The sequence below is a fragment of the Phascolarctos cinereus genome, unplaced genomic scaffold (assembly GCF_003287225.1).
Source record: "Phascolarctos cinereus isolate Bilbo 61053 unplaced genomic scaffold, phaCin_HiC Scaffold_9;HRSCAF=440, whole genome shotgun sequence".
Lineage (NCBI taxonomy): Eukaryota > Metazoa > Chordata > Mammalia > Diprotodontia > Phascolarctidae > Phascolarctos > Phascolarctos cinereus.
Genome location: NW_027556402.1, coordinates 101,575,859 through 101,603,135, shown reverse-complemented (window position 1 = coordinate 101,603,135; position 27,277 = coordinate 101,575,859). Strand labels below are relative to the sequence as shown.

General features: G+C 37.9%; 1 protein-coding gene across 2 annotated transcripts in view; it reads left to right on the top strand.

Annotated features, from left to right (window-relative positions):
* LOC110213619 (uncharacterized) overlaps positions 1-27,217 on the top strand; it is a 141,761-nt gene extending 114,544 nt beyond the window's left edge. For both annotated transcript variants that reach the window (XM_020993983.2, XM_020993982.2), the window contains exons 18-20: positions 752-875; positions 21,366-21,456; positions 25,533-27,217. In XM_020993983.2, the coding sequence (XP_020849642.1) occupies positions 752-875; positions 21,366-21,456; positions 25,533-25,607 (290 nt within the window). In that variant the 3' untranslated portion in view covers positions 25,608-27,217. The remainder of the gene's footprint in view (positions 1-751; positions 876-21,365; positions 21,457-25,532) is intronic.
* Positions 27,218-27,277: the final 60 nt, after the last annotated feature.

Genomic DNA, 27,277 nt, shown 5'->3' with positions numbered 1-27,277 from the left:
TTGTAATAGCTCCTTACCCAATTACCTTCTATTTATTTATCTGTTTACTTGCTGTTTTCTCCCACAAAAAGCAAGCACATTGAGGTCTAGAATTGTTTTGTCTTTGTACCGCTAGCATGTAGCACAAAGCTATTTAACAATGTTTGTTGCACTGAATTGATTGTGCCTGACTAATGAACTCTGAATTCTTTAGCAAAGCTCTCTTTACACTCAATATCAATTACTGCAAACAAGTTAACTCTATTAAGCTAAAAGGAGCCAAAGGCCAGTTATACACAGATCATTCTTGGCACAAAGCCTGAGATGCAAATTTGTCAATGGAAGATCTTTTTCTTGTTGAAGTGGAAAAAAGACCTTACAATTTCATTAAACTAATGTAGCGAAGATAGCTGAAACCCACCTTTCTACTACTCCTGCACGTCTCCCACCCAACTATACAGGGTATAATATGCTTCTTTTCAAAAGTAAAGTTAATTAAATTAATAGTTTTTAGAATTTTACAATTATCCCTTGAAAACAGTGTAGAAATGTGGGAATATACAAAACCAGTTCAAGAATACTTATTGGACTATGAAAATACTCATTGGACTATTTACTCTTGGTTGGCAATATTCCATTGGTCTGTAAATATGGAAAACACACCACCTATTCCCAAATAGATTTAATCCACATGTTAATATTGAAGATAATATGAAGTATCTCATTATTTAGGGATTGTCATCTTTCTGGCGTAATGTTTTATATGTTGCAGGCGTTGTAGCACGGCATCCTCTCTATTATCCATACTTAAAAAAAATCCTAACTGCTCAGGCAATAGAAGATTACTTCCAACACCTTCTGCATAAAGAACAGGCAGAAGAGACTTTAGTCACAAGGTATGTGCTATCTTCATATGTTTTGCATTTATGCTTTTAGGTTACAAATAGTTGTGTTTCTTTTTCGGTCTGGATCCATGATTTCATCAGTCACTTAGCACGCATTGTCTTCTATGTGCTGGGCCATGTACCTGAAATGTTCAGGATACAACTTCAGTATAGGAAACTCTAGAGAGGCACACAAATAAGGACAGTAGGTTTCACCATGTGAAAATTATTATATCTGATATTGAAACCAAGCTGTATATGGCAGAGATTCAATATTTCATGCATATCATTCTATCTTCATGTTCTTCTTTGTAAATGGAAATGCTAGTGTTTTTTGATGTTTATCAAGTTTGTAATTTTTTAAAATTTGATTTTTAAAAATCAGTGCAAGGAACTCTCTTCTGACACAGATCAGCAACTGTGCTATAGTTTGTTTTAAAGAGTTGCCTGGGATGCAGACAAGCTAAGTGATCCACCCAAGGTCACACAGATAGGAGACATGAACCTGGGTCTTTCCAACACCAAGGCTTGCCCTCTATCCGCTGTGGAAAGCCACCTCTTTCTACAATAGTTGCAGTTGTTTCTGTTTTGAAAAGGGTAGTTTGGAATCTTTGTACCTAACCACAGTTTAGCAACTCAATGTCAAATGAGGTATGGTCACATACCAAGCTTTGTTGCTCAGACTCCAAGTGCAGTTCAGGGGTAGGAGAAACCAATGTGGGCTAAGGACGAGGAAAACAAAATGGGGGTTGTACAATAGCTAGAATTTATATAGTGCCTTTCATATGTTATCTTATCTGAACCTCATGAAACCTGGAAGGTAAGTGTTATTATTATTATACCTATTTTATAGACAAGGAAACTGAGACTGAGAGTGACTAGGTGACTTTATTTACTCTACTATGCAACTTTCCAAATAACAAATTTGGCAAAGTGAAGCTCATAGAAATCAACGTGCACATTTCAGAGTGTTACATTTGGAAGACTGTAGTCTCAGGTACAGCACACATTTTAGAATACTTGGGAATTTTATTATATAACTTTTAGAAAATGTATTTCAAATGCATTTGCAATGAAACATAGACAACTAGATTTTTTTAAATTCATTAAAGTACTTCCTCATCACTTTGATGATTTTCACATCTTGATCTGATGCTTTTCAAATATTACCCTACAATGTATTTCAAGACCTTCACCAAGATGGCACTCCAATACACCATCATGGCTTAGGGGTGTACCTATGCTCTAGAAATCTATGTCAATAGAATGCATACTGGGGTATTCTTATCAAGCTGAGAAAGCTTTGAGAACTGGTCTGGTGATGGACCACATGTCCATCTGAGTCTAAGTCCAAGTTCAGAGAGGCTTTTCACCAAGTTGGGCAGAAGATGACAAATGTTTTGGCCATAGTTACTCTCGAAGACCCTCTGCTAAGTTAGAGGCTCTGTGGGGCAGTGTGGTACAGTGGAAAGAGCATGGGTTCTAGAATTAAAGAATCTCACTTTATTCAGACCTCACTTATGACACTTCCTCACATGCAATAAGACCCTTCCTAGGCCCATTTCCTCATCTGTAATATAGGGGGCTCAGACTGGATGGTACCTGATATCCCTTTAACTCTGTATCTATGATCCTATGGTGTGCTTCATAGCATACTAATAAAATTATAGATCCTTAAAGTGCATTTCAAAATAGATACTAACTATTTATATTTTTGCAATGATGATATTTTTGATTAGTAAATAGGAAGATTTGCAAAATAAGGGAGGCTATAAATCAGAAACAGGACAGACTAGAGAGTAGAAGAATAGTAACTTAAATCTCTTTTTCTATAAAGCTCTAAAGTAAAATCCATTTTCCTTAAAATAATTTAATCTTTTGTACCAAATGAATACATTTGACTGTGTATTTACAAGTGTTGCCAACAGGTGAAATATGTGTTACATGCCTACTAGATGGCTGTATATATGATATTGTTGGTTAAAGTCTGTACTGTCCCACATGTATAAAACACACAAAGCATATGCTTTCTGTAGGTGTACCTATATGCACATACGTATATGTGTACACATATAGACATACATATTCATGCATATATACATACATATGTATATATACAAGTGCCCACATAACACACACATGTGTGTATGTGTATATGTGTGCATGAGTGTATGTGTGTATATACATACGTACAAACATACATACATACATACATACATACATACATACATACATACATATCTGTGTATCTCACCAGTAAAAAGATAGCACTATCTAGCCTTGGGAAAGTCTAGGGAATCAAACCTGAGTGACATTGGCTTCATTAAGCTGATTGGCTGCAGTAGTATACATATGTTAAAAGAGTTTTTAAAAACATTTAAACTTCTCTTGTGATACCATAATTACACTCACTTTAAGAGACAACATTCTCTCTGAATCAAAGGAGAGAAAAACTTGTAATGGAGGCAATATTTTAAACAACTGGATATTGAAAAACTTATTGAACTAGAACAGAAATACCTAATCTGGGCTTATGAGGGTACCACATGACCACCAAAATTTTATCGATAGTATCCTACTTCAACTCATCTTTTATTTGAAGGTCATAATTATTACTTATGGTATTGCCTCTATAGACTGTAAATAATGGCATTCTTCTTCTAGCTGTTAACTCCTTGCTGGAAGTGTTTGTTGAATTATCTTCAGGGTTATTAACCTGATGTTGTAGAATTGTGTGTGTGTGTGTGTGTGTGTGTGTGTGTGCATGTGTGTTATTCAAAATCTTAAAAACAAATAGAAAAAGCAAAGTCCCCTGGTTTATACCTGGTTTGGCTGGCTTACTTGGTGTCAACATGAGTGTATTTTTAAATGTTGATTTCTCTCCCAATTTTCCAATACAATTTACTGTAATATAAATGAAGTACTCTGAAATTTTAATAAAAGAAAATTTTTAAATGATTCTATTTGGGGTTTTCTTGGCAATGATACTAGAGTGGTTTTTCATTTCCTTCTTCAGCTCATTTTACAGTTGAAGGAACTGAGGCAAATATGGTTAAGTGACTTGCCCAGGGTCACACAGTTAATAAGTGTCTGAGGCCATATTTGAACTCATGAAGATGAGTTTTCCTGACTCCAGGCCCAGCACTCTATCCACTTCTGTTAACTTTCAGAAGTAGGAACCAGAAAGCAGTAAGAGTCATATAAACTCTTGGAAAAGTTCACCAGAGCCCTGCACCCCTCAAAGATGTACTCTACCAAAATTTGGGAGAAATCATCCTAGCACTAGTGGTAAAGATGATAATTGCTCCCATTTATAGAAGGTTGTAAAAAGTGCTTTTATGCATCCTCATGACAACCTTGTGAAGTAGGCACTATGGGTATGACTTTACTAATGAGGAAATGGAGGCTCTGAGATGTGAGATGAATTGTTCATGGTGATTATGCAGATGAGTGTCATGGAAGGAATTCATCCTCAGGTCTCTCCTGACTCAGCTCAACTTTTTATCTGCTCCCACATGTTATCAGCTCACCAATCTGTAGCTATAGCTTTAAGTCTGCACACAGCACAACTCGTCCTGATAGCTAGCCCACAGCTCTTACAAAGATTGGCTTCAGTCTGAATTTATGGTGTCATCAACATGTCAGTAACATATAACTTTGAACTCCTTCATTTATAGATAGTCATCCTCTATGTAGTTGCCAACTTGTCCTTGGAGCCAGGAAGACCTAAATTTAAGCCCTGCCTTTGATACTGTCTGTGTGAGTTTGAGCAAACTACTTACTCTCTTGCTGTTCCAGGCAATCCTGTAAGAACCTGAGTTTCAGAGAAGGTGCTAGATTCTGAATTGGCAAAAGAAGTTTCCTCATCCAAGAACTCCCCAAAGAAGTGAAATTACAGGTCTAGCCTCTTCCCCATCATCAACCAAGCACTTTAAGGTGTATATTTTGCTTGTTTATTTATTTATATTTGTTTGGGCTTGCTATTTTATCAATGTGTGGGGCTCCTGGTGAGGAAATGTCCTCTTGTAATAAAAAAAAGAAATTGTTCTACAATTTATAGTCTTAGAAAATTGCTTGGAGAGCTGAACATTTAAGTGACCTGCTAAGGCTCATAGTCAGTAGGTATTAGAACCAGGACTTGAAATGAAATTCTCCTGATTCAAAGATAAGCCTTCTGCCCACAGCTGCTCTCAGTATGGACACCAAAGGTGGGTGTTGCACAGTCCTGAAAAGGTCTCAGCAAGCCCTCACACCAGAGTTGCTGGTCCTTTCCAAGCACTCCACGCACCCCAACTCTCACCCGTGGCTCCAAGAAACTGTAGCATGCACAGTGACCACACCCTGATAGCTGTCTTGGCAGATGGGCTAAACCAGGCTGAAGCTAACCAACAGCCTCAAACTCGTAGATGAGTTAGGGGAATGTCTACCCTTCGTGTGTGAAAACTGCCCCTGTCAGAAGGGACAGATGAGAACTATTTGTTCAAATGGCCATGAAGGTGGCTGAAGCAATTGCTGCGGAGTACTTAGAGCTTGGGGGCCCTGCATCCTGGGCCATTGCCAGTTGTCCTGATTTTTTCTTGTCACTGGACTTCAATGACTCTGGAAGAGAGAGTAATGTTGATGACTTTGTGCATCTCTGCCTCACTTAATTGAATTCATGCAGTAGTCAAGACATCACCCTGTGATGCTATTGGTTCTCTGAAAATGAAGGACAAACAACAACAACTCTCAGCATATTTTATAGATGCACTAAATCGTGAAATTAAGAAAGCAAGACATAATAAATTAAATCATATCCTGCAGTGGTTTCTTATACCTATAGCAGTGAGTCTCCAGCCTTTTCAAGTGGTAGGACACCTTTTTTAGCATCCAAAATGTCATAAGCCACCCTTCATCCCTCCTCTTTCAATCTGTTGACTAAGCTAAGTAGCTAGATCTAAAGTCAGAAAGTTGTGAGTTCAAACCGTGGTTCAGAACATACTAGTTATATTACCCTGGGCAAACCAGAAAACTCTCTTGGATTCGATTTCATCTTCGGTAAATTGGAGATAATAATTGCATCTACCTAACAATCCCTGTGAGGATCAAATAAGATAACACTTGTAAAGCATTTTGCAAACCTTAAAATTCCATACAAATTCTAGCTATTAATATTGTTTAGACAAAAACATGATGATGGGGTGGAGCCAAGATAGCAGAATAAAAGCAGTGACTTGCTTGAGCTCTCCCCCAAACCCCTCGAAATACCAGTAAAAAATGGCTTTAAACAAATTCTAAAGCAGCAGAACCTGCAAAAAGACAGAGTGAAATAAATTTCCAGCCCAAGACAACCTGGATGGTTGATCAGAAAAGTATATCACGCATGGCTGGTAGAGGAGCGCAGTTCGGCATGGGTATGCAGGCCTCAGCAAACCTGGAGCAGGCCTCAGAGGACTGAATCATGGCAGCTGTGGCAGATTCTAGACTTCTCAACCCAGGAACACCAAAGACAACTTAGAAGGTCAGTAGGAAAAGTCTGTGTCTGCGGTGGTGAGAGAGAAGCTCGGGGCCCCAGCCCCCAGGGCGGTGGCTGCCTGCTGAGCTTCCAGCCCACAGACTGAGGGCGAATCAAGTGGTTGATCAGAGGGGGATTGCAGGGATCTCTCTGCTGGTGCAGGATTCTCTTACTTTGCCCCTGCTTGGATCTGGGTCACAATTCTGGGTGGCAGTCTTAGGGTGAGGAGTAGTGCTGGCATGGTGAAGCTTGTAGTGGCAGTACAGAGAAAATCCTCCTCACAGTTCCAAGCTAGAAAAGAGTGCTTATGGTCACTCATAGACCAGAGCACAGGCCAGGAAAGGAGTAAACACCTCTCCTTTGATCATACCACCTTTGAAGAACCGAAAATTTTCAGGCCCCTAAAAGTATCTCTGAAAATAGCTACACAAAACCCCTGAAGCTTGGGACAGTCCATTCCCCACACTGGAAGCAGACCCCTACTTTAACAAAGAGTTTATAATTCAAGTAATTGGCTCGGATCATGAGCAAGCAGCGCAAAAAGAATCAGACCATAGAATCTTTCTTTGGTAACAACGAAAACCAAAACATACAACCAGAAGAAGACAACACAGTCAAAGCTCCTACATCCAAAGCCTCCAAGAAAAATGTGAATTGGTCTCAGGCCATGGAAGGGCTCAAAAATGATTTTGAGAAGCAAGTAAGAGAAATAGAGGAAAAACTGAGAATGATGCAAGAAAATCATGAAAAACAAGTCAACAGCTTGCTAAAAGAGACCCCAAAAAATGCTGAAGAAAATAACAGCTTAAAAAATAGCCTAACCCAAATGGCAAGAGGTCCAAAAAGCCAATGAGGAGAAGAATGCCCTAAAAAGCAATATTGGCCAAATGGAAAAGGAAGTCCAAAAGTTTACTGAAGAAAATACTTCCTTAAAAATTGGAATGGAGCAATTGGAAGCTAGTGACTTGATGAGAAATCAAGACAATGTAAAACAAATTCAAGAGAATGAAAAAATAGAAAGCAATGTGAAATATCTCATTGGAAAAACAACTGACCTGGGAAATAAATCCAGGAGAGAGAATTTAAAAATTATTGGACTATCTGAAAGCCATGATCAAAAAAAGAGTCTAGATATCATCTTTCAAGAAATTATCAAGGAAAACTGCCCTGATATTTTAGAACCAGAGGGCAAAATAGAAATTGAAAGATTCCACAGATCTCCCCCTGAAAGAGATCCCCAAAGGAAAACTCCTAGGAATATTGTAGCCAAATTTCAGAGTTCCCAGGTCAAGGAGAAAATATTGCAAGCAGCCAGAAAGAAACAATTCAAGTATGGTGGAAACACAATCAGGATAACACAAGATTTAGCAGCTTCTACATTAAGGGACCACAGGGCTTGGAATATAATATTCTGGAAGGCAAAGGAGATAGGATTACAGTCAAGAATCCCCTACCCAGCAAAACTGAGCATAATCCTTCAGGGGAAAAAATGGACATTCAGTGAAATAGAGGACTTTCAAGCATTCTTGATGAAAAGACCAGAGCTGAACAGAAAATTTGACTTTCAGATACAAGACTCAAGAGAAACATGAAGAGGTAAACAGGAAAGAGAAATCATAAGAGACTTATTAAGGTTGAACTGTTTACATTCTGCATGGAAAAATGATATTTGTAACTCATGAGTCCTTTGTCAGTATTAAAGTAGTTAGAGGGAAAAAATTAGATAGATAGATAGATAGATAGATAGATAGATAGATAGATAGATAGATAGGCAGATAAATAGAGGGCACAGGATGGGTTGAAGATGAAGGAGTGATATCTGCAGAATAAAATTAAGGGGTAAGAGAGGATTATACTAGGAGAAGGAGAAAGGGAGAGGTAGAATGGAGTAAATTATCTCACATAAAACAGACAAGAAAAGGCTTTTACAGTGGAGGGGAAATGGGGGGAAGGTGAGGGGGAATGAGTGAATCTTATTCTCATTGAATTTGGCTTACGGAGAGAATAACATACATACTCAATTGGGTAGGGAAATCTATCTTACCCTACAGAAAATAGGGGGGGGAAGGGGACAAGAGAGCAGACAAGATATGATAGAGGAGAGGGAAGATTGGGGAGGGGGTAATTAGAAACAAACACTTCTAAAGAGGGACAGGGTCAAAAGAGAGAATAGAATGAATGGGGGGCAGGATAGGATGACGGGAAATATACTTAAGTCTTTCACAACATGACTACTATGGAAGTGTTTTGCATGACTACACATGTATAACCTGTATCAAGTTGCTTGCTTTCTCAATGAGGGTGGGTGGGGAGGGAAGAAGGGAGAAAATTTGGAACCCAAAATTTTAAAAACAAAAGTTAAAAGTTAAAAAAAAAATTGTTTTCACATGCAACTGGGAAATAAGATATACAGGAAATGGGGTGTAGAAATCTATCCTGCCCTACAGGAAAATTGAATGGGAAGGGGATAAGAGAAGGGGGGTAGAGAAGGAAGGGAGGGCAGATTAGAGGTATTCAAAATGCATGCCATTTTGGGGTGGGGGAGGGACAAGATGGGGAGAAAATTTGGAACTCAAAATCTTGTGGAAGTGAATGTTGAAAACTAAAAATAAATCAGTTAATTGGAAATTTTAAAAAAACCATGATGACAGAAAACTCTGAATTCAGTAACATAGTCTTAAATTAATTTGTATTTCACCAATCACAACAGCATCCATATTCATTTAAAAATAGTGCTACATATGTATGAGACATTCAATCTATAAAATGGCAATGTTTGGTGCATATATTGATTTAGTGAACATTTATTAAGTACCTGTTAGGTCAGAGGTCTCTTAAAGGCCATCTAGTCCAGTCTCGCTTCTTTTACAGATGAGAAAACTGAGACTTGGTGAGAAACTACTTGGTGAAGTCACACGAATTTCTCAGATCACATAGGTGGCAAAACCAAGATTCAAACCCAGGTCCTCTGGCACCAAATCATTCACCTCATTCCACTGAATCACTCTGAATTTTTTCCATAGCCACAAAACACTGTGCTAGGCTCTAGGGATATACATAGATAAAACCAAAACAACTCCTGCCCTCATACAACATGTATTCTACCAGAGTTTACAACATATACACAAATAAGAAAATACAAAATATATACCATGTGATTTCAGGAGCTGTGATAAGTGGGAAATCATGTACCTCCTAGCAAAGTGCTTGGAAACTTACTAGGTACTTCATGAAAGCTCGTTGAATTTAACTGGATCAAATCAAATTGAATTAAATTGAATTACTCCCTTTCCCACTCTACTACTTCTCAGTCAAACTCAACTACTAGCTGCTGCCTGTTTTCATTCTTCCATTTTTCACTCCATTCACTTATCCAGAATATCTTCCAGAATGCCTAGAACACATTTACCTCATTGTGTGTTGAAATCCTTCAAGGTTCAGGTGTCACCTCCTTTACCAATTCTTCCCTGAAGCTCCCAAATAAAAGTATTCTCTCCCTTCCTCAAAAATTATTTATAATACTTTATCACGATGTCTTCTTTTCCCTCTTCCTACTCTACTCTGTATGATGCTTATTGGTGTATATGCCATAGCTGCCCTCACAGACTATAAACTCCAAGAGGGCAAGGACTGTCTTTGTTCATATCTGTATTGCCAGTACCCAGCAGAGACTTGCATATTATTGGCACTTCATAAATGTTAGTTGAAAGGAATTTTTACTTTTCTAACAAAACAGGGAGAAAAACAGGGCTTTCTTCCTTTTGGGCCATCTATTATTTCTTATCTCTGTGAAAGGAATCAAGTATGTTTCAGGTGCCTTTCAACAAATCCCATATGGTGTTGATCACTGTCTGCATTCATTAGTGAGAGAGCTTTTTTTCATATATGCATATGTTCAGTCTGAAACATGTTATTTCTCTTGCCAGATACCAGGCAAATACAATTTCTTTCCTTTCCCCTCCCTATATTTTCATTTAACATTTTCTTCTGCAGTCACATATGATATCATCTTTTGCTTCATCATAAACTAAAGAATTTACTTTTCCTGATAAATAAATTCATTAAACATTATGGCTTGAGTATTTAGCCAAGTAACAAGTATTTAGCCAAAGCTAAAAGGAAGTTCTCTTGAAATCTTATGTCTAATGAATACTAAAGCCAAGCCCAACATATTACAGGAAGTAATTAAGAAGGCACACCATTGTTTCTAGATGTGTGAGGTCAATAAGAACAGTGATTTTTTTTTAATGAACTGTCAAATTTAAGGTAGTTTTACTGTGTGTTTTGAAATTAAAATGTAAGAGAATTAGAAGGCTGCTTGGTATCATCTCTGAGTTATTTTTATTTTGTAATACAACTTTTCATGGAAATTTAAGATCACCTTTGTCAAAATGGCCAACAGAAGTACTCACCTTTTCTGCAAATGGTTTAGAGACTTTTTTGCTTTTGGTATCTCCTGGGAGATGAAGGGGTGAGGGGGCTCTGAAGTCTCCACAGCCCCCTCCCTACTTGGAATCCACAGGAAGAAACTTTGCTGGGGAATGAGCTTCTGAAGTCAATAAAGGGAAAGGGTCTACAATAACGTTTAGGGCCCCAAAGACCAGAAGGTCTACTGACCTATTTGTGCCAAGTCATTAGAATAGCATGCAGTAGTGAATAGAAGAAGGAGTGACTTTGACAGTCAGCCAGGATTGTTGGGTTTCATTCAAGGGCAGTCACCAAACCAAAATAGCATTCATCATCATTTTACACCATCAAATACAAATAAGTTAATGGTCATTTAGCAAAATATAATACAGATGTTTTATGATTTTCAGAGAAGTTGATTTTCTAACTTCCTCTGATAATACTGCCCCTGCTAATAATGTCCCCTAAGCAAGAATTATTAACCTAGGGCCCATGAACTTGTATTAAAAAATAATAATAATGACGGTGCTTCAATGTAATTGGTTTTCTTTGAAGTACTAGCTATTTTATGCATTTAAAATTATTATTCTGAGAAAAAGCTTCTAGATTTCACCAGACTGATGAAAGGATCCATGACACAAAAATGGTTAAGATTCCCTCTGCTCTAGTGTTTCAGGTTTTATGGTTGGAAAATTCTTTCTAAACTTAAAAAAAAAAATTCAAGCCTACCCTTCTTTGTGGTCCTTTCACTGAAAATGAATAGCTGCTTGTCTCCACCCATAATAACAAGGCCCCTCAGACTTCTTTTGATAAGACCTATTTTCTGTATTTTGAATAATTTTTATTACTCTGAAACTTCTTCAACTGTTTCATTCATTACACCTGTATCCCCTCTTCCTAGTACTGTGCTTGGCACCTAGTAGGTTCTTAATAAATATGTGTTGATTGATTAATTGATTCTTTATGTGGATCTAAAACTTAAACTTGAGCATCAGGAAAGATGTTAGAGAGAAAGGAGAAGTGAAGGTATGAAAGGGGGAAAAAAAGAAGAAGAAAGAAGAAGAAGAGCAGCAGGAGAAACTTTTACTATGTGGTGAAACTTAGTGTCTTATTATCTAGTATTATAATATACCTTTTTTATAACGATACTGTATCATTCCAGTTCAGTTGTAAGTTCCTTAAAGACACAGACTGTTTTAACTTCTTTTGTATCCTTAGTGCATTTTTTCTCTTTTGTTGAGTAATTAATTAGTTCATCCATTTATTTGTTTGTTTTTAACATTCATTTTTTAAACATTCTGAGTTCTAAATTGTCTCCCTCTCTGCAGGTCCTCTCCAACCCACAGAAAAGTCAAGCAATATAATACCCATTATACATTTGAGGTTATGCAAAACATATTTCCATATTAGCCATTCCACAAACATATATGAAGTGCCAAGTGCCAATATACCAAGTGCCAGACAAAGCAAAATCAGCCCCTGCCCTCAAGAAACTCACAGTCTAATGGTTCTATGTACAGTAGGCAGATGGTAAATATTTGTTTATGTTAATGAGGACAAGTGAAAGTAGTGCTTGAAAGAGAGAAAGAAGAGAAAGAAAATAGGACAGTGGCTAGCCTATGGAGCCTTACAGCTACTATATTAGATTTGGTCTGAAAAGATTTATTTGATTGTTCCAAATATAAAATAATATATTGGAGAATATCTTATCGAAGCAGCAACTGAGGGAGCCAGCATTAGTACTTTGAATGAATGAATGAATGCTCTGACCAGAGAGTTCCCATCTGTTTTTGGTGGATTGGAAATTTCTTGACCATTTTTATTCTGCACATTTAGCCTTTGTCTCCACTAAGATATGTGGGATGAGTGGTAGCCTCCATCCCTACTCCCTACTCCACAAGTAGCATTGGTTTACTTAAAGCTATTTGAACTGGATATCAAGATATCAGGATCACAGATTTAGATTTAGAAGTCATCAACTCCAAAACTTTCCCCTCCTCTCATTTCACAGGTGAGTAACTAAGATCTAGAGAGTCAATTGACTTATCAAGGATTGGATTTGAGATTTTTTAATCCCAAATACAGGGCTTTTTCTATGCCATCTTGCTTTGTTACTGTTTCTTAGCAAAAAAAAAAAAAAACAAAAAAGAAAAAAACCCCAAACTGAATTAAGCAAAGCAAGGTCTTATTAACTTGCCACCTTGATTCCCAACCCGGAAAAAAAAAAAAACCTCAGAGTCTATGACAATGACTTGTATACAAGTGGATGCTAGCTACAATTCAGTCTGAGTCAAAGATAGAATTTTGGAATGGGAAGTATCTTTAGAGATAATCTTATCTTGTGATTCATTTTGAAGAGGAAAATTTCCTTTTAAGTAAATTCCATGACATTTGAACAATCTCAGCATATGCATAGACATATAGCAACAAATTGGAGTCCCTGGGCCCTTGCCTGTAAATTCTTTCAAGATTCTAGTGAATATGTTAATTTTAGGATTTGTATTTGGCAACTTCATAACTTGATGTTGCAGTGGTTCAAAAAAGACTGGTTTTTGGAGCCTATGCTATCTTTCCACAGGTCTTTACTATTGGAGACAAATGTCTTCCCCCTGCCCGGTGCCTCTATCCTGCCTCATTTCTAGTCCTCCCTCCCCCTCCACCCTTACCATTTGGAATCTTTCAAGTAAATTATCACCTCAGTAATTGTGACTTTCCTGCCTGTGACATTAAATAGGTAAAATGAATCATACGTCCCTACTAGAGACCTCACTTCTCCCTTACAAAACTTCAGGCCTCAGTCCAGAATAGTTTTGTTGTGTAGGATGATCTAATAATACCTGCAGAAAACTAAGATCATGTAACCTGGATGCTGGGTCAGGAGGGCTGCTTCTTACAATACCATTGATTCCTTTCCTCCTGCTATTATAACCTGAAGATCAGAGAATCATGGTATATGAGGTTTGGAAGGGATCTCAGGGACCATTTTGTCCAACAGGAAAAATTTTTGTCCTGGCAGGAAAAATATCCTTACTTTAAATAACACCAAACTTATTATCCAGCCTCTGTTTGAAAGGAGGGAGAAACCACCACCTCTATTCCATTTTTGGACAGCTCCCAGTTTGGGGAAATTTTTGTGTCATCAAGCCTGAAATTGGCTACTTTGCAGCTCTCACTCACAGGTTCTGGTTCTGCCCTCTGGGTACAAACAAAATAGGAACACAGCTAATCCCTCCTCCAAATGACAGTCTTTCAAATACTTTAATGCAACTAGCACCTCTCTTATGAGTTCTTTTCTCTGGGCTAAACATGTCCAGTTCATTCATTTCATCCTCATATGACATGGCCTCAAGGCTAGTCACCATTCTGGTCCTATGGACATTCTCTAGTTTATCACTGCTGTGGTGTCCTAAAGAGAACATTATACTCAAGAGGATGTCTGATGGGGGTGGAGTACAGTGGGACTGTCACCTCCATGTTCCTGGAAGCTCTGTCCTTCTTAATACAGCCCAAGTTTACATTGGCTTTTGTGGCTGCCACATCATGCAATAGACTTATGTTGAGCTCAAAGTCCATTAAAACCCCCAGGTCTTTTTCAGTGGAAACAAAACAAAACAAAACAAAACTTCTATCTGAGATGATATCTAAGTCTTAGAATCCCCTTTGTTGACCAAATTACAGATATATCCTGTCCCCGGTGGAGTTTTCTTAGTCTCTTTGCCTATCCAGTGACTGATTTGGATATATCCTTGCCCCATATTCCTTTGTTACCACTTACCCCACCTCAACCTCCATGTCTTTATTAGACTTTTGGCCTTCCTTGTATGGGTTAAAACTTTCCCAAAAAAGGCCTCATGCTTTTAGGATCATTGGCCAAGATACCTCTTCTGCAGAAAGCCTTCAAGTTCCAAAACAACAATAACAACAAAAACAAACAACCCCCCCCCAAAAAAAAACAGGTGCAGTAGATTGGGGCATCTCTTAAGCCTGGTTTATTGCTAAACATGGACTAAAGTCACTGGGTCCCTGCTCATAGATTCTTTCAAGATTCAGTAAAATGTATTTATCCTTTTGAAAATGTTCATTTTAAGATCAATGTCTGACTGCTTCATAGTTTTAAGCCTTTCGTTGTAAGTATATTGTTGTTGATCTTTGCATAATTTTATTTCATTTTGCTACATATACAGTGTTAATGATATATTTTGAATGGTAATGATAGGTTGTGTAAATGGTTACTTAGACCATTGAGTCACAGCAAGAAACACATTTCATATCTGTCCATAATTATGTTAAAACAAAATTTAATTCCTTCACAGAGGTCAGAAAATTGAGTCTCAGCAAGCCTTTCTCTTCACTTGACCTCCTCTGGTACTGTATATCAATAATGTGGTGCCTAGTTAATATTATGGTTATTGTATGCTAGTATTGTCTGTCTTATTAGAATGTAAATTCTTTGCATATAGTAGGTGTTTAATGAATTGATAGATTTCTGCTAAGGCAACAGAATTTTTGAAAGGAATCATCCCTATCATTAGCCTTGCCCTTTTTGTAGTATTATCATAGGTACCACTTTTAATGACAATTTTTAAAAATCTTTTCGCCTTATTATTACACATTGCTCTTACCCCTTCTTGCCTGGGCTATTGCCATAGCCTCTTCACTCTTCACTTTTCCTCCAATCCTGCCCCTGTCTAAAGTATCCACCACCCACCCAGCTCCCAAATTAAAATTCCTAAAGGACAGGTCTGATCATATCAGTCTTTCACTCAAGAAGCTTCAGTGACTCCATCCTTCCTCTAATGTACTGTGCTTAATGCCTTTGTTTATCATTGAAAGGCCAACTTGACCCCTTGATCACTCTACATTTTGGCCAAACTGGCCTCCCTGTACATGAAATTTATGCCTTTGCAGAGCCTTTCCCCTATACCTGGAATGTACTCCCCACCTCACTGCCACCTCTTGAAATCCCTGGCTCCTTCCATTCAGGGCTCAGCTCAAGAATTTTATGATTGTTCTAATTTGGACTTTCCTCCCCCCTTTTCTCTGTGTTGTATGTATATATGTATTTACACATATATGTATATATAATACAGAATGAGAGAGAGAAAGAGAGAACACTGATAAATTTTCATTGTGTTTACAACTCAAAAATTGGCAAATGCTGTTATTGTTCATCCTTCATTCTTGAAGAGGACCAGTGACATCAGGGGGGTGACGTCTTGACTTGCAAGTGAATCGGATTTAAATGAGGCAGAGCTGTGCCAAGTCATCAGCCTCCTTCTCTCCTCCAGAGTCATCAGAGAGCAGTGGCAAGACCTAGGTCAGGACGACTGGTGATGGCCCTGGATGAGGTGGGAGACCTTGGCCTTTTTAAACTAAAGTCTTTTCCAGGTCCCAGTTTGTCTGAGGCATCACCTATTCAGTAGTTAAAGGTTAGGTAAGAATTGAGGCAAAAGATAGCCTAATTTGCTACAAATTAGGGGACACCTTGGAGGTAGTGGTTATGGTGCCGGGCCTGGAGTCAAGAAGATTTATCTTCCTGAGTTCAAATCTGGCCTCAGACACTTACTAGCTGTGTGACCCTGGGGAAATCACTTAACCCTGTTTCTCTTAGTTTCCTCATCTGGAAAATGAGCTGGAGAAAGAAATTGTAAACCACTTCAGTATCTTTGCCAAGAAAACTCCAAATGCAGTCAAGAAGAGTTAGACATGACTGAAAAACGGTTCAACAACAACAACAACAACAAATTAGGGCTTGGCTTATTGTTTTGTTGATTGTTTACACTTGAGAAAGTGATGGAGAAAATGTTAATAATTCAGACTAAATTGAAAAGTGTCATGCGTACATTTTCTTTTAGAGAGCTAGTTGCTAAATATTTATTAGCACACCCCTGTGTGTATACATATTTATTTGTATTCATATATTTCATACATTTACTTTGTATGCTTTGTATTTATTTTGTATTTATTTGTATATAAGTAGAGCTTCTTGAGGACAGAGATTGTTTCAGTTCAATATCCCCAGAACCTAGTACAATGTGTAACACTTAATAAGGGCTTAATAAATGCTTTAATAAAAAAGAATTATCTGAATTAAATTGGAAGTCATGGAAACTCCTCCATGATGATTAAAAACATTTGAGAAATATAGTTTCTGTGTAATTTAACCATTTTAGTAATAAGGCCAGCACATTATTAATAAAAGGGTGGTAATTTGGTCATCTCTTTTAGACCAAAGACCCCTAATGGGTGGCTCACTGTTTTTATGTCCTTCAAAGAGTAGGCATTCCCCAGGGGTACCTAATCAGCTCTGATTGGTTTACACAGTGGAAAATGGATTATCTTGGGGTAGTGACTTAGGTCACCCAAATCTTGGTCAAAGAATCATCAATTTCCATTTTACTTATCATGATAATAGGGAGAATCAACTTTTCCCAGACCAGTCAGTAAAAATACCTTGAGCAGGAATACATCCATTAGACGAAACATAGAATTTCTTTTACTGTCTGATTAGATCTTGGCCAGGCTAAATCTCTAAAAAAAGATTTCCCACATTGGTTGCTTTCTGGATGAGGAAATAGAAAAGGGGGAAAACCTTGGTCCTAATACAATAATTAGTTATTAAAGGAGAAATATTTGTTTCTCATGCCTCATAATATGTAGCAGAAAAAATCTAGCCAAAGTATCATTACCAGCATTTCCCAACTCACTTAAGGGAAGAGTAATATAGAGTATATCCTCTTGTTGATCCCTGGTTTGAAATAAATTTAGAAAATCTTAAATATGACTCTAACTTCTTAAGTATATGGGAGACATAGAATCTGTTTGGGCATAGGTGAACTGAATAGCTCAGATTTTATAGCTGCTTAAATATGAACAGGAAACATCAGAGAGAAAAGTCTCCTTGGCACTGTCCACATTTCTAGCAAGGTAAGTTGGGTTTCAAAACAATCAAACAAACAAAAATTAAATTATTTTAAGGTAAGACCCCTAGTTCTGGGTCCTAAAATCAAAAGCTATAAATGGTGAAGTCAGTTTTTGCTTTTTTTAATTCTAGGGCAAACACTAAATACTGAATTCAAAAGTGGTTGTAAAATAAGGTGAATACCTCCACTATGAGGGTGCCATGGGATCTCTCATTCATTCAATAAGCATCCATTAAGTGTCAATTAATTTTGTGCAAAGCATTGTAGCATACACTGAAGTAACAAAGATATTTACAACACAGGCACTGCTTTTCAAGAACCTTAACATCTAATACAAATAATTATAATGCAAGGAAGAGGAAAGGGTAAAGGAGAGATCCAGGCAAAGAGTGATGAAAACTGTCAGGAGGGAAAGATCATTTTTACCCAATAGAGGGAAGTTGTAGGTAAGACTTCATGGAATAGGTGACACCTAAGTTGGACCTTGAAGGATGGACTTCAACAGATGGAGAATGGGGTAGGGGAATCCTATCCATGTACAATAAGAAAAGCATGAGCAAAGGTACAGAGATGGAAGATGGTGGGATGAATACATTGAAAGCAGTCCTTTTGGGTTTAAACATAGAGTATGAAGGGGAGAATTGTGAAATAAAGCTGGGAGGGTAGAATGAAGCCAATGCAGAGGGTCTTAAATGCACAGATGAAAAGGTTATACTTTAATCAGTAGGCAATAGGGAGCCACTGAAGACTTTTGAATAGAATAACATGATCATAGCAGTGCATTAGGAAAATTGTTTAGTCAGTGCTATGAAGGATGGATTCAGAAAACAGAGAGACCAGAGACTATTGTAGTACCATAGGTGAAAAAACAAAATGGCCTCATTTGCAGTAGAAGTTGAGGATAACAAAATGAGAGATGGATAGAATCAAGTGGACTTGGCAAGTGATGGTAGGGAGGGGGATGACTCTAAAATTATGAGTCTAGATGACTGGGGAACATGGTGCTGCCATTAACAGAAATAGAAAAGTTATAGGGAGAAGCAGGTTTTAGGGGGAAGATGATGAATTTAATTTTAATTGAGCCTGCTGTAGCAGTGGTCCATCCACATGGAGATATCCAGAAGGCAGCTGGAAATATGGTAATGGAACTCTAGGCAGAGACTAAAATTGGAAATTGAGACTTGGGAATCATCTACATAATGGCATTCACTAGAAGCGTGGGAGTAAGTTAGATCACCAAGGGAAAGAGCATTCATAGAAAGGAGAATAGGGTCAAAGACAGAACTTTGGGAGACAGCTATGCTTGTAGTGACTTGTCATCTATTTATTTAAGAAAAATAGAGATTTTTCTCATATATAATTCTAGCCACCAGGTTGTTTTACTAAGTATTTGGTAGGTGCTAAATTTTTGCTGCTTAGAATGTTGTTTTGCATAGTTTCTACTGTTGCCTTATATAATCTGCATTGATCAACGTGATGAGGAGGAGGAGGAGGATATTTAACTTGGTGGATCTATGCTGACTTATACAGGTTTAAGATAGTAACTTTACTCATAATATTTAATACTATTTTCAAAATGGAATTAGTTTATACAGTGTGTGTGTGTGTGTGTGTGTGTGTGTGTGTGTGTGTATAGCTTTTTGGTGAGACAATCGGGGTTATGACTTGCCCAGGGTCATACAGCTAAGTAAGTGTCATGTATCTGAGGCTGGATTTGAACTCACATCCTCCTGATTCCAAGGCCAGAGCTCCATCCATTGCACCACCTAGCTGCCCCTAATTTATGTATTATTGATGTCTATTACCTGAGAACTGTAAATAAGTAGGACCTCCCAGAGTATACTATACATTTCCTATATAATTAATCTATTTTTTAAATCTATTTATTTGTATTTAGTTTTTTTCCTCAGTAGATTATAAGAATTTTGAGGGCAATAACTGATTTTGTTTTTTTTTTAAAGACTGGGTCTTCCTAACTTGCCCAGGATGGAGGTATAGGGGATACTCACTGGTCTGATTCCACTCTGATAAGTGTAGGAGTTTTGACCTGCACTGTCTCCCACCTCAGCTGGGTCACTCCTCCTTAGGCACCTCAGTGTCTCCTTTCCACCTTCCTCTCTACACTTAATTCCTTGCGCTCTCCACATTAATATCAAACTTAGTGGAGACACCCAAATGACCTAACCCAGTGCAGAGTTCAGAATCTCCAAATTCAAGAATTTCACCACCTTTTCTCTCCCTGGAAGCAGGGATCACTAATATGTATAACTATCCATGAATTATTTCATTTTTGTAATCCTTGGCATCTAGTACACAGTAGCCACCTAATTATTTCATTAAAATGGAACATAAAAAGTGAACTTTTAAAAATGATCAGGTATCGGGCTACCTACACTGTCTCCTAGCTCCTCCTACTCCTCTGTAAGTATCCTCTTTTTTTTTTTTCCTGGTTCATGCTGGTGAAATCAAGAACTCCTTATGTGGAAACTCCCTTTATTAGCGCAGATTCTCCTTAACCTTTAGTCTTAGAGAATTGCTGAGATTAAGCCCATGGTTATATAGGTATATGATATATATGATAAGACTTAGACAAGCCATCCCTCTGTCCATGACTATTTTGCCTAAATGAAATGGCATTCCCACGTGATAATTCCCAATTCTGCCTCCATTTTTTTCACTTACTCTTTATACCTGAAATACCATTCTTCTCCCTGTTTGCCAATAGGTTTTTTCATTCCTAATTAAATGAGCTTCTGAAATCTAAGGATTAATACAGTGCAGCGGAAAGAGTTTGGAGACACTGGCCCTTAGTTTGAATCCCCGGTCTCCTACTTACTACCTGTATGATGTGCATGCCAGTTACCTCTTTTGGACTTCATTTTCCTCCTCTGTAAAATGAAGGATTTGGATTAGGTACCCATGAGTTGCAAAGGAGCTTGATATTAGGAAGAACTTCCCAAGAATTAAAACTATCCAAGAGTGAATTGGGCTGCTTTCAGAGGTAGGGATTCCCCCTCCTTAGAGGTCTTAAAGGAGATGCTTGCTGGCTGACCTCTTGTTAAGTATATATTTTTTTAAAGGCAGTTGGAGTTAAGTGACTTGCCCAGGGTCACACAGCTAGTAAGTGTCAAGTGTTTGGTCTGAGGCCAGATTTGAACTCACCTTGTCAGGTATCTTGTAGTAGGGATTCCTTTTCATGTCTGGGTTGGATTATATAGCCACTGAAGTCAATACTAGCTATAGATCTATAGGTAGCACAATGGATGCAGCATTGGACCTGGAGTCAGGAAGACTTGAGTTCAAGTGTGGCCTCAAACACTTCCCAGCTGGGTGACCTTTGGCAAGTCACTTAACTTCTGTCTTCCTCAGTTTCCTTGTGTGGAAAGGTGGGAACCTACCTACCAAAGTAATTGTAAGGATAAAATAATATTTGTTAAGTGCTTTGCAAACCTTAAAACTCTATATCAATGCTAGCTATTATTATTACTATCGTTATTCAGGGTACATAGTTGATCTTTAATAAATGCTCATTGATTAACTGTTGTTCCGCCCACTGCATTCCTGGTTCATTTCCACCTGAATCTTTTGTGTTCTGGCCAGCAGCAGGCTGGCCCAGGGATGCGTTAGCAGCATTTACACAGACAAAATGAATGATAATCAACTGTGTTATATTTGCAGATATGAGTTACCAGGAATATATGCATTAAACTTTGTTTTGAAAAACTCCCTTGGTGGTGGAGGCCTTGCATCCTTGAGGAATGACCCACACGTATGTATCTAGATTTTGAATGATATTTATGTCTTCTTAAAATTTTATTTCAGTATTTTGTTTTTCCCCAGTTACATGTAAAAACAATTTTTAACATTCGTTTTTAAAACTTTGAGTTCCAAATTCTCTCCCTTCCTCCCTCCCCACACCCCCACTGAGAAGGCAAACAATTTGATATAGGTTATATATGTTTAGTCATGCAAAACAGAATATTTATGTCATAAGCATATCTGAGAGGATGTTGTGACCAATCAGCTTACAGCTCCACCCTGAAAGAAATGTTACCAGGGACGCTTTGGCTTACTTTTGTGCTTAATGTTCATTACAATCCAGGATGACCAACTGAGCAAGGAAGAGAATTAAATTAATTTCCATTGCAGCTACATCTGGAAGTAAAATTTATATGTGCTTTAATCAGTAATCATTATATTAATCAATAATAATTAATTAATAGGATTTAGAAGTTGTCATGTAAAGAGAAAAATTGTAAAGCAATTACAGAGAACTAAGTAGGGGGAAAACAATTGATTGGAGAGTGAATAACTCTGAATGGTGTAGGCTCAGTGAAATCTTTATTGAGAGAAACAAAGGTATGGATAAGAATAATTAACATCTCCCAAAGTTCAAGCTGAGACCAGGCTGAGGGCAGAGTCCTGACAGGCCAGAGTGGAGGACAACCCGCCATAGCCACAACGGGGACTAAAAATCGAAGGGTGAAACCAAGCCCATCACATTCTTTGTAGCATTTGGAAGTTTCCCTCTTAAGTTGTAATCCTTGGTAGGTCTCAGGGATAATTCATAATAGTACATTTCTTTATAGGTGTAAATAAATCATTAGATGTTTTATTTTTAAACAAACAGGTAAAGTTTTACCTGGAAAATATCAGAGGTTTAGTGATACTGTCCGGCCTTCCAGCCTGCACTTCTTTCTATAGTGTCTTTTTCTAGGCATATGGTAATAGGAAAGAGTTTATTGATTAGTCCATGGTATCTGATCTTGCAAAATTAGACTGGCTTGGCTTATTCACTCTTGCCCTTGTGGTTCTTCACTTTAGAAGTGTTATGGAGTAGACGGCTTCTTTAGGCGTCCTTCAGCCCTCTGGGGCCTAGCTGGCATACCCCTTCCTCTGTCCTGAAGATCACTACCCTCAAAAATTTTGTGGAGGGAAAAAAGACCATTTTTCAGTATGGCAGATAAGATTGATTAGCTGCTTTATTAGACAAACCAATGCATTTGGAAGACAGCTTCTAAGATGCTGCTCAAAATGCCCCAGTACCTGAATTCTATTTTACGTCTATAAAAAGGCAAACAGAAATGCCACCTGTGAGGCAGTCAGTATTTACATGGCTGTCGGGACCCAGACTTTCCTGAGTACCCAAACTGAGCCATCTTGTGCTGAAGTAAAGGAAAAAAAGTAGTCTGTGTAAGGATTACTTAAGGGTCATGTAAGTCAAGCTAGTATCTAAAGTTGGGTAACACCTTCCTGGGCACAGAAGAAGTAGACTATATTATGGTTCTCTAATGGAAGACTGTTTTCAAAATAGAAACACTTCAGCTAAACTGGCTTCTTTGCTAGTCCTGGGCTAGTAAAAGGCAAGAGAGAATTAATTGGTGCCAGCATGTTAGCCAGCCAGTCAGTAAACAGGCATTTGAAGGTGCTGGGAATTGGGGGAGGGAAAGAAGAGGAAAAAGGGAAGAGAGTAATAAAAGGAAAAGAAGGAAGGGAAGCTGCCCTAAGAGAAGGGAGACATAACATGGTCCATAGCTCAGGCCCCTGCCTTGTCATTGTTCTCAACTAAGGAAAGGTGTAACTTGATTTATGCAGTAGGCATGGATGTTTCTGATACATCTTGAATACAAATTACATGAGTAGGCCGAGAACCCCTCTTCAGCTCTTTATAACCCTGCTCAGTCCCTTAAAACTCTTTTATAAACTCAGGCAGTTAAGTGGCATAGGGGACAGAGCATGGGTTGGAGAGTCAGGAAAATCTGAGTGAGAAACTCACCTGTGGTCCTTACTAGCTGTGTTATGTGGGCACATAATGTAACCACGTTCAGCTTCAAATTCCTCATCTGTAAAATGGGGGTAAGGAGCACATATCCCTCAGGTTTGTGGTCAAAACCAAGTAATAGAAGTAAAGCACTTTGCAAATCTTAGAACTATATAAATGCTATGAATCCTGGGCTGCAGTGTAGTGAGTTCTCTATCAATGGTGGTTCACTTTAGCAATTCACTAAAAAAAACCTTTAGGAAGCACGTAACATATGCTTAATATGATAGTCACTGCCTTCAAGAAGCTTATATTCTTTTTTGTTTGGGGGGGGCTAGGCAATGGGGTTAAGTGACTTGCCCAAGGTCACACAGCTAGTAACTGTTAAGTGTCTGAGGTCAGATTTGAACTCAGGTCCTCCTGACTCCAGGGCCCATGCTGTATCCACTGCACCACCTAGCTGACCCAGGAGCTTGTATTCTTAAGCAGAAGATAAATGAACACTTTTTGGGGTTGTTGTAGAGTGGCTTTCCTGTTTAGGCACATACTGGACTTGAGAAACTCCAAGGTCCTTCCAAACAATGAGATTCCTTTTTTTTTTTTTAAATAAATTTATTTTTAGTTCTCAACATCTACTTCCATAAGATTTTGAGTCCCTAATTTTATCCCCATCTCTCCCCTCCCTCCACCCCAAGATAGTATGTAAATTGATACAGGCTCTACATATATATTCACATTAAACCTATTTGCAACATTAATCGTGTTGTGAAGAAGAATTAGGACCAATGGGAGAAACCAGGAGAAAGAACAAACTATGAGATTCTTATGAGACTATCTTAGATACTATATTCATCTAGGAGTAACAACCAGAGGGTAAAAAAAAAAAAGTAGCCTGAGCAAGAGAATAAACCCCCTTGGGATTTGCATCAAATCTTGAACTTGTAACAGCGCACAACTTTCACATTTTCCCTTTATTTCCTCTATTGAACCTGATTTCAAATCTAACCTCAGATACTAGCTGTGTGACCCTGGGCAAGTCATTTAACTTTTATCTGCCTCAGTTTCCTCATCTGTAAAATAGGGATAATAGCAGCACCTACCTTCCAGGGTTGTTGTGAAGATCAAGTGAGATAATATTTGTAAAGCCCTTTGGATTGTTATTCTATTATATTGTTATTCTATTTCTTCTTGCTAGATTTGGCACTAAGTCTTAATAAATTAGGCATACATAGAACTATCCTTAACTTTAAGATTAGAAGTACACAAATTTGCCTTCAGTATAACACAACTGTAGATGTGTCTCTAATCAGTCCATTGTAGGCATTAAACCTCTAGGCATTTAGGGCAGGGCCCTTAGAGCTAAGATAATTTTAGAATGCAGTGGATTGGGTGAAGAAGAGGAATGTGGAATTTCCACCATAGCAGACACTGTTTAATTATTCTTTTTTTGTCTAAGTTAATAAGCAATTTGACGTTTTTGATGAGATAAGAAGCTTTGGTAGTTATCAGAAGAATAAGAATTTGATTTCAGTGACCCTACGAGAAAGCTTCTTAACACTCCAAAAAGTAGAATGGGCCCACCTGAGGAGTGAGTTCCCCATCAGTGGAGGTCTTCAAGCAGATACTAGATGACTACTTGTTGGGGATGTCACAAAGGGAGTTTTTCTTGGGATGCCAGTAGCAATAGGCCACATTTTCTCTCTGGATACTTTCCACTATTTCCCCCCCAATCTGTTTTATTTCCAACTCTACCTCCTGCTTATGATTTCTCTCATTCATGGGTTGTCTACTTATTGGCATACTGAGACCTTTCATTTCTTTTTCCTTGCACAAAATGTACCTAATTACACTATTCTTAGACTATTTAGGCAATTCTCCCACCTCTGGTTCTGTTATTTCATTTGCTCTGTGTTATTGGGTGCCTAATTGCATTTTGATAGAGTCACAGTATTTGATAAAATCTCACTCACTCAAGCCAGCTGAAATAGAGGTTACTTTTCCAAAACATCTATCTATATATCGTTGAATAAAAGCAGTTACTATGAAGTAGGCAATAAGCTTAATGATTTCTATTTATTCAACAGGGCAAAGCTCTTGGACAAATGCTATTGGACTTCCAGATTAAAAATGTTCCTGATTTAAAATCCCTAGTAGAATGACCAAAACAAGTGCTTCCACTTTGGGAAATTTAATGTTTCCTAATAAAAACACAAAACTGAAACTAGAACAAAGGACCAAAGGAGTAAATATCATAAATAAACAAACAGTAGCATGGTGAGTCAACAGCTACATCACCACCAAAAAGTTATCAGTGGGAGGAAGAGGGTAAATGGTCTTGGGAAAAAGACACCAAAGTGTTCACCTTCTATGCAATAACCACTAAGACTGGCTTAGTCTATCATTTATGTATGTCTTCTTAGCATTTAATGCAACTCTTCTTTATTTCCTATAAAATGTACTTATTAAATGATGGTGAAAACATACTTTGTTTATACACACACACACACACACACACACATACACACACACACACACGCACACACTCAATGCCAAAATCTACACTGAGCTGGCTTTAGCGCTCATCTGTGAGCAATATATGTTATTCTTTGTTATTTCCTCTTCAGATTTTCTTGCTGATTGTAATTCATAGCAGTCCTCATGCATTGGGGGTACAGAGTATAAATTTGGGATCAAAAGTAGCTCTCAATTACTTATTATGTAGAAGGAGTGCTATTTGAAAACAGTGGGTTTTTTTTTCTTTTCAGGCAGTTGTATTTGAAAAAAAAAAAAGATAATATCCTAATATTCAACATCCTATCTTGGAAGTCAGAAGGCATGAAATTAAAAAGTGCACTCAGTTAGTATGTTAATATACAATAAAGGCTTGCCATTAAACTGCCTTGGTCCACAGGATTGCCCTATTCTGTACCCCCAAAGACTTTTTTTAAACCAATAATTTAGCTACTTTGAAGAAAGCATTATGGTATATTGGAAAGAAAACTGTATTTAAATTTGAAGTTAGAGATTAGATCATTAATAAACATTTATTAAGCACTTACTATGTGCCAGGTACTGTGCTAAGCATTAGACATGGGTTCAGTCTTGATTCTTCTATGAATTATCCATATGACCTTAAGCAAATCACATAACCTCTCTGGGCCTCAGTTTCCTCATTGTTAAAATGAGGGGTTTGTACCAAATGGTCTTGACATCTAGCTCTAAATCTCATGAATGGATCTGAAGGGATGCCCCTTCCTAGATTATGCCAAATTCTATACTATGGCAAAATAGTGCTATATTAAGCTTGTGAAGTATTTTACTTTATTTAAAAATAATTGTTTTTTGCATCTTTAAGTACACAGATGAATTCTTTGAGTTTGATGCCCCCTCTGGTGCTACCACATCAGTATGGCTCCTTTACCTGTAACCTTATTGCCAATGGCATAGGCAGGGTACGAGGCTATCTATCCTTTATCATTTGTCCCTTATACAAATAAAATAATGGACTTCAGATCTGATGGAGACCTTAAGGATCACATAGCAGAGCCCCTCTCACTTTAGAGATGAGGAAACTAAGGTACAGAGGTATAATAATTTGCCCAAGCTCACAGAGTCAGTTAATGGAAGGGCCAGGTCCTGAACCCAGTTATTCAAACTCCCAGGTCAGGCTCTTTCTACTACACCATATATAATAAATGAGACATTGGGTCAGATGTCCATTGTGAAACCTATTGTACGTCAAAGCTTCTGAGTAAAATGGTATTCTCGATTCTGCTAGTTTTTATTGTGATTTTATAATATAAGCCAATGTTCCACAGCACACTGCTTT